Source organism: Mycetomoellerius zeteki, unplaced genomic scaffold (genome assembly GCF_001594055.1).
Source record: "Mycetomoellerius zeteki isolate Tzet28-1 unplaced genomic scaffold, Tzet1.0 scaffold135, whole genome shotgun sequence".
Lineage (NCBI taxonomy): Eukaryota > Metazoa > Arthropoda > Insecta > Hymenoptera > Formicidae > Mycetomoellerius > Mycetomoellerius zeteki.
Window position 1 is genome coordinate 289,695 of NW_017256287.1, and position 7,915 is coordinate 297,609.

Here is a 7,915-nt window from a genome sequence, read left to right on the forward strand (position 1 = left end):
AGCCACATTAGCGTATTAAGACATTACTTAAGACGATCTTGAAATAAGAATCGACTATGAATACCGGCCCTAGACTGAGTTCCAAGAAAAGGTTATGATGTAATTCTATCTCCTTTTTTCTTGCTATCCATCGATGCATCCAAATTCTCTTGTTGGTATTACTTGCAAGTAGCATAATAATTATTACAAACAATTCTTGCTCGTGCAGTTGCCAATATTGATTAATATTTCTTGGCATTTTTTCGATGCTATTTTTCACAGACACAATATATTAGCGGCCACAATTCTTACAATCGTCAGTGTTGGTCAGTGTGATTGAATGGCTGCGTTCAGCAGACTCAACAGTTTTGCAACCGTTTTATGATTGTCTGCTGAGATAGGACCATTCTTCTAGATCTAAAAGTATGATCCAATCAGCGCGAAGGAAACTTCCAACAGTTGCAAAACAAACGTTCTGCTGAACGCACCCAATGATTGTAGATCGCCAATCGCCAATCGCAATCTCAATCCAATCGGTAATCGCTAGTGTGATTACGGCTTAAGAATGGACTATGGATTCCGGCCTAAGGATGAAGATTGAGATTGAAGATTGAAAGATTGAAATTTGATCAATCAAAATAATAGGAGCTAAAATTCCTTTATCCTCATTGGTCAAATTTTAATCTTCAATCTTCAATCTCAATCTTCAATTCAGCGTAGTCCGATTCCGGCCTAAAGCTGATTTTACATTAGTCGCATCGCAGCGTTGCAAGCGTGTCGCAAGCGGTGTGGTCCAATCAGAGTCGAGCTAAGTTGATGTTGATTGGACCGCAAACGCTTGCGATGCTGCGATGCGATCAATGTAGAACCAGCTTAATGTAGAACCAGCTTAACGATATAATGGTTATATATAACCTGATCGACAAAGTTAGTCGATTGGATCTTTGCTGTGATTGGTTTAATGTTTGACCAAGCGTCCAGTCAACAAGAGGTGTCATCGGAACATTCATCGGTGCACGGAAGTGAGAATAGTGGGAATATTAGGATTACGCCGAGTGTAGAACAGAAGGAATCCGGTGGTGAGGTCAGATTATCGAAACGTCAATCGTGGCAGACGAAATTGAGCGAGCTTACGAGTTTGCAAGCGAATTCGGGGATCCTTCGGCAATTGTTTCCGCATTATTGACGACACGACGGTATATTGTTGCGCGCGCATTCGACGATTTTGCCAGTGCCTGTCGGCTGTCCGTTGAAGAAAACGTCGTTTATCGATTCCGACAACGAAGTGATACTCTGCCACACCCCACCGAGGCCATTTTGGACGATAGTCAGTGAGAGCTATTTTAAAGATCGTGGCCAGCCATGGATCAAATTACGCCTAAGGAGGTGAAAATCCTCGAGAATCCGGAGGACATTCAAGAGAGGCGAGAACAGGTATTGGGACGCTATGCCAACTTCAAGGCGGAGGCACGCAACAAGCGGGACAAGCTCGAGGACTCCCGTCGCTTTCAAGTACGTATCTGAGTACTTTTCTTTTTTCCTCGAGTGCTATTATGTAATTTGTTAATGTTCGCACTTACCTTGCGTACGTCTTTCAGTACTTTAAGCGAGATGCGGACGAACTCGAAGGTTGGATCTACGAAAAGCTCCAAGCGGCCTCCGATGAGAGTTACAAAGATCCGACCAATCTACAGGCGAAGATTCAGAAGCACCAGGCCTTTGAAGCAGAAGTCGCCGCTCATTCAAATGCCATCGTGCTACTCGATAATACTGGCTCTGAGATGATAGCGCAACATCATTTCGCCAGCGATGTAATTCGCAAGAGACTAGGTATATTCAAGCACTAGAGATAACTATTTATTTTCAAGATCATTAAAGTATTGTCACAGTATATTGTTAACTTTTTATGTATGTGTAAAGTGTATTACATAAATATTAATAATTAATTCTTTCTAAGCAAGTCGAAAATTAAAAACTGATATTTCATGAACAAGTAATGATTTGAATTCTCTTACTCAAACTTTATAAAATAAATTTAGAATATATATATATATATATAATGTTTTAATGATTCATAAATATAGTGATTTGAATTATTTTCTTAAACTATATAAAGTAATTTGGAATGTGTAGAATGTCTTAATGTTCATAAACAATGATTTCAAGTATTCTTTTTTCAAACTACTTATGTAAAATAAATCTGACTTACATAAGATAAATTTAGAATATATAGAACATTTTAAAGTCATTTTACTTCAACTGTATTAAGCATAAATGTAATTGTGAAACATACTGTATATGTATATAGCAAATATTTGTCTTTTAATACAATATATTTAATTATTTAAAGAGGAGCTACACCGCCTGTGGGAATTGTTGTTATCCCGATTAGCTGACAAGGGCTTGAAACTACAGCAGGCTTTAGTTCTTGTACAATTTATTCGTCACTGTGACGAAGTGATGTTTTGGATTCACGACAAGGAAGCATTTGTAACGACCGATGAATTTGGACACGACTTGGAGCATGTGGAGGTGCTCCAAAGAAAATTTGATGAATTCCAGAAGGACATGGCAAGTCAAGAATACAGAGTTACAGAGGTGAACGAGCTGGCGGATAAATTGTTATTAGACGGACATCCCGAACGCGATACCATTTTACGCAGGAAGGAAGAGCTTAACGAATCCTGGCAGAGATTGAAACAATTAGCCACACTGCGACAGGAGAAGCTCTTTGGAGCGCACGAGATCCAGAGATTCAATCGTGACGCTGACGAGACCATGGCTTGGATCGCAGAGAAGGACGTTGTCTTATCGTCCGATGATTTCGGACGTGATCTTGCCAGTGTGCAAACGTTACAACGAAAACACGAAGGTATTGAGCGCGACTTGGCTGCTCTAGAAGACAAAGTATATACTCTGGGTGCGGAAGCCGATCGTCTTGCTGCGATTCACGAAGCTGATCATTCTAAGCAGATTCAAGCTAAACGCGCCGAGATTTTACAGTCGTGGGAGAGCCTTACCGCAAAAGCGAAAGAGCGACGCCTCAAACTTGATGAATCCTATTATCTGCATCGGTTCTTAGCAGATTATCGTGACTTGGTATCCTGGATGAACGATATGCGCGCTATCATTTCCGCAGACGAGCTAGCTAAAGATGTGGCCGGCGCTGAGGCCTTGGTTGATCGACATCAGGAACATAAGGGAGAAATCGATGCCAGAGCCGATAGCTTTGATGCAACCACATTGGCTGGTAATAAATTGCTAGAGAAGAAGCATTACGCTGCTGAAGAAGTGGCACGAAAATTAAATTCTCTCGCCGATGACAAGTCATCTCTTTTGAGTTTGTGGGAGAAGAGGCGTATCTTGTACGAGCAATGTGTAGATTTGCAGCTATTCTACCGGGACACCGAGCAGGCAGACGCGTGGATGGCTAAACAAGAAGCTTTTTTGGCTAACGAAGACTTGGGAGATTCCCTTGATAGTGTGGAGGCACTTATCAAGAAACACGAAGACTTTGATAAATCTCTGGCAGCTCAGGAAGAGAAGATCAAGGTGCTCGATGACTTTGCTGGAAAGTTGATCGAAGGCGAGCATTATGCTGCAGATGACGTGGCACAACGACGGCAACTGTTATTGGAAAGACGAGCTATTCTTCTCGAGAAATCAGCTCAAAGACGTCGTCGTCTGGAAGATGCATATAAACTACAACAATTCGAGAGGGATTGCGACGAAACAAAGGGCTGGGTTAATGAGAAGCTTAAGTTCGCTACTGATGACAGTTACTTGGATCCCACTAATTTGAACGGCAAAGTCCAAAAACATCAGAATTTCGAGCAGGAACTAAACGCGAATAAAACGCGCATGGAGGAAATGGTAGCTACTGGCCAGGAGTTGATTGAGTGTGATCACTATGCTAGCGATCGCATACGCACCCGCTCGGATGAGATTGTGACACTATGGGAGAGCTTAACGCGAGCTACAGAGAAGAAAGGTGCGAAATTACAGGAAGCCTCCCAGCAGCAACAGTTCAATCGAACGGTAGAGGATATCGAACTGTGGCTCTCAGAGGTGGAAGGACAACTCATGTCGGAAGATTACGGTAAAGATTTGACCAGCGTCCAGAACTTGCAAAAGAAACACGCGCTTCTGGAGGCTGACGTAGGCTCTCACGCGGACAGGATCGATAGTATTGCTCAAGCGGCTGAACAGTTCGTTAAGTCGGGCCATTTTGATGCTGATAATATCAAAGCTAAGCAGGATCAATTACAAACTAGATACGCCGCCCTGCAGCGTCCTATGAGTGTGAGAAAGCAACGACTCCTTGACTCGCTTCAAGTGCAGCAACTGTTCCGAGATATCGAGGACGAGGAAGCATGGATTCGCGAGAAAGAACCAGTTGCGGCGTCCACGAATCGCGGTCGTGATTTGATTGGCGTGCAGAATCTTCAGAAGAAGCATCAAGCTGTTCTAGCTGAAATCAACAACCATGAGCCAAGAGTGGCCGCTGTTTGCCAAGCAGGCTCGACGATGTTGCAAGAGGGACATTTTGCAGCCGAGGAGATCAATCAGCGACTGGCAGCTTTAGATGAACACTGGGGACAGCTGAAAGATAAAGCTCGACAACGTAAGAATGACTTAGACGACTCTTTGCAGGCGCATCAATATTTTGCTGACGCGAATGAAGCTGAATCATGGATGAAGGAGAAACGTCCTATAGTGATGAATGGCGATTACGGCAAGGACGAGGATAGTTCAGAGGCTCTTCTGAAGAAACACGAGGCCTTAGTCAGCGATCTGGAAGCGTTTGCAAGTACCATCGCAGCGTTGAGAGATCAAGCTGCGGCATGCAGACAGCAAGAGACACCTACGGTCGACATCACCGGCAAGGAATGTGTCGTAGCCCTCTACGACTACACTGAGAAGTCTCCCAGAGAAGTATCCATGAAAAAGGGCGATACTCTGACTCTGCTCAATTCCAACAACAAGGATTGGTGGAAAGTTGAGGTAAATGATCGTCAAGGTTTTGTACCAGCAGCATATGTAAAGCGCGTGGAACCCGAGGCGGGTCTTAGTGCATCTCAACAGAACTTGGCTAGAGAGCAGAGCTCGATCGCCGCGCGACAAGCGCAGATCGAGGCGCAATACGATGATCTCTTGCGTTTAGCACGCGAACGTCAAAATAAGCTTAACGAAACAGCCAAGGCTTATGTATTGGTGAGAGAAGCCGCGGAATTAGCTACTTGGATCAAGGACAAGGAGAATCATGCTCAAGTGCAGGATGTGGGCGAAGATTTGGAACAAGTGGAAGTTATGCAGAAGAAGTTTGATGACTTTCAGGCTGATCTCAAGGCGAACGAAGTACGTTTGGCTGAGATGAATGAAATCGCCGTGCAGCTGATGAGTCTCGGGCAGACTGAAGCGGCATTGAAGATTCAGACGCAAATCCAGGATCTGAACGAAAAATGGACCAGCTTGCAAACGCTCACAGCAGAACGAGCTAATCAGCTTGGCTCTGCTCACGAAGTGCAACGATTCCATCGTGACGTTGACGAAACGAAGGATTGGATTCGCGAGAAGGACGCGGCGTTAAACAATGATGACCTTGGCAAAGATTTGCGCAGCGTTCAGGCTTTGCAGCGCAAACATGAAGGACTGGAGAGAGATCTGGCGGCTTTGGGAGACAAGATCAAGCAACTTGACGAGACAGCTAATCGCCTAATGCAATCACATCCAGAAACTGCCGAGCAAACATACGCTAAGCAGAAGGAGATCAATGAAGAGTGGACTCAATTGACGGCCAAAGCTAATAGTAGAAAGGAGAAACTTTTGGATTCATATGATTTGCAACGTTTTCTCAGTGATTATCGCGACTTGATGGCTTGGATCAATTCAATGATGGGCTTGGTTGCTTCCGAAGAACTTGCATCGGACGTCACAGGTGCCGAAGCATTGCTCGAACGTCATCAGGTAAAAATATTCTCCATTGTAGTATGATTAAACACGGTCATCATCACAATCATTTTCTGACAAATCCTTTACCAAATCATTTAAATTATAGAATCACAGAGCAGAGATAGATGCGCGATACGGCATACTTCTAGAGGTATAAGAACGTTTGAGCATGCAAGGGAGTCGCGAAGTTGCCTGGCGAGAGTGCCTAAAATTAATTTCGCGTAATCCGTCTCATTGATGACTTTTTCTTTTATTATGAAAAGAAGCTAATTGATCTTGTGCCGATGTTTTGCAATGAAAATACTGCTTATTAACAGTTTGAGTATTTTCAATGCTTACACATACACACACGCACACGCACGCACACACACACACACACACACACACACACACACACACACACACACACTATTCAACAAAAATAGGGAACACTTTCGAACACGCTCAAAATTGCGCAATATTCAAAACACCGTAACTCGGTGAAAAATCATTGCGGACAAAAGACTGATCCGGACACAAATGGACATCCGTCAAATCTGAAAATTTTTTACGAACTTTACAAAGATTTATAGCGTGAAGTAAAATTCACATAAAAATGCGGTATAACAGCAGAGTTGAAAGAGTAAATCTTTACCTTGAAAATTTACCAATTTGCTTTTTTATTGAGCATGATTTTTTTCACCGAGTTATTGAACGTTGAAAAAAATGATTATTTTTGCTTCAATGTCGAATAACTCACTTTTGCTTCAATATCGAAAAAAATCATACAATGATCAATAAAAAAATTATTTAGAATTCACTCTTTCGACTACTGTAAATCGCATTTTTGTGTTATTTTTACTTCACGTGCTTTACGCCATAGACCTTTGTAAAGTTGTAAAAAATTTTCAGATTTGACGAGTATCCATTTTTCGTATAGCTTCCTAAAGGATCAGTCAGATTGAAATATCAATTTCAAACGTAGAGATTTCAACCTTTCAAATGCTTTTTTGATTTTTTTATCTGCGATGATTTTTCACCGAGTTACGGTGTTCTGAATATTGCGCAATTTTGAGCATGTCGAAAGTGTTCCCTATTTTTTTGTCGAGTAGAGTATATATAGGGTGTATCATAATGCCGGCGGTGCTGTAACTTTCAAGTCTTATAACTCGAAAAGTACTCAACGAAAAATAACTTTATTATAATGTTTTGAAAAGTTCTTGACGTCAGCTATCAAATTCTGGCATCAAAAATAGTGTTCCATTTAAAAAAATCAATTTGACCTTGATCTGACCTTGGCGACGCCACCCAAGGTCAAGCGGATGTGATCAGTGAATAAATCTTTTTAAACCCTACAACTTTTGTCTGAAACATTTTTCTCTAAAATGCACTGTTCAAGAGATATTTTAGTGAGTTAGTTAAAATGATACATCCAGTATACAGGGTGTTTCCAAATTAAATCGCAAAACTTCGGGAGCGTGTAGAGGAGTAAAAAACTAAGAAAAAAAGTCCTATAGACATATGCTCGTTTTTGCTCCGTTTCAGAGAAATCGAAAAAAAATGTTTACATTTCTTGCCATATCTAGCACCGACATATTTGATTACATTTTCCACTTTCTGTTATGAATTTGTCAGTCGCTCTTTGAAAGCCTTTAACAGTAGATGAATTTTGTCTTTTGCAATATGCCGCGTACGTATTCTAATAGTGAATATGCTGATATGGTTTTTGTATACGGTTTCTGCAACGGTAATGCTTTAAAGGCGGTGCGAGAATATGCACGACGATTTCCAAACAGAAGAGTGCCAAACCGAAGAGTGTTTATGTTGACATTTAATAGATTGCGAGAGACTGGAACATTTTCAATTCGACAAGAAAACAACCGATTTCAAGCAGCGTTACGAAGAGATTTGCAGGCAGGGAATCGTATTTTACAACATTTTGACAATCATCCTGAGACCAGCGTTCGGAATGCGTCGGCTGTATTGGGAGTGTCACCACAAACAA

The 7,915-nt window shown here is 41.9% G+C and overlaps 1 protein-coding gene across 2 annotated transcripts in view; it reads left to right on the plus strand.

The window, feature by feature from the left end:
* Positions 1–1,341: 1,341 nt before the first annotated feature.
* alpha-Spec (alpha spectrin) overlaps positions 1,342–7,915 on the plus strand; it is an 11,898-nt gene continuing 5,324 nt past the window's right edge. The window contains exons 1-4 of one of the 2 annotated variants that reach the window (XM_018462067.1): positions 1,342–1,491; positions 1,578–1,809; positions 2,330–5,946; positions 6,038–6,082. In XM_018462067.1, coding sequence (XP_018317569.1) covers positions 1,342–1,491; positions 1,578–1,809; positions 2,330–5,946; positions 6,038–6,082 — 4,044 coding nt within the window. The remainder of the gene's footprint in view (positions 1,492–1,577; positions 1,810–2,329; positions 5,947–6,037; positions 6,083–7,915) is intronic. The other variant, XM_018462068.1, reaches the window with a different exon arrangement.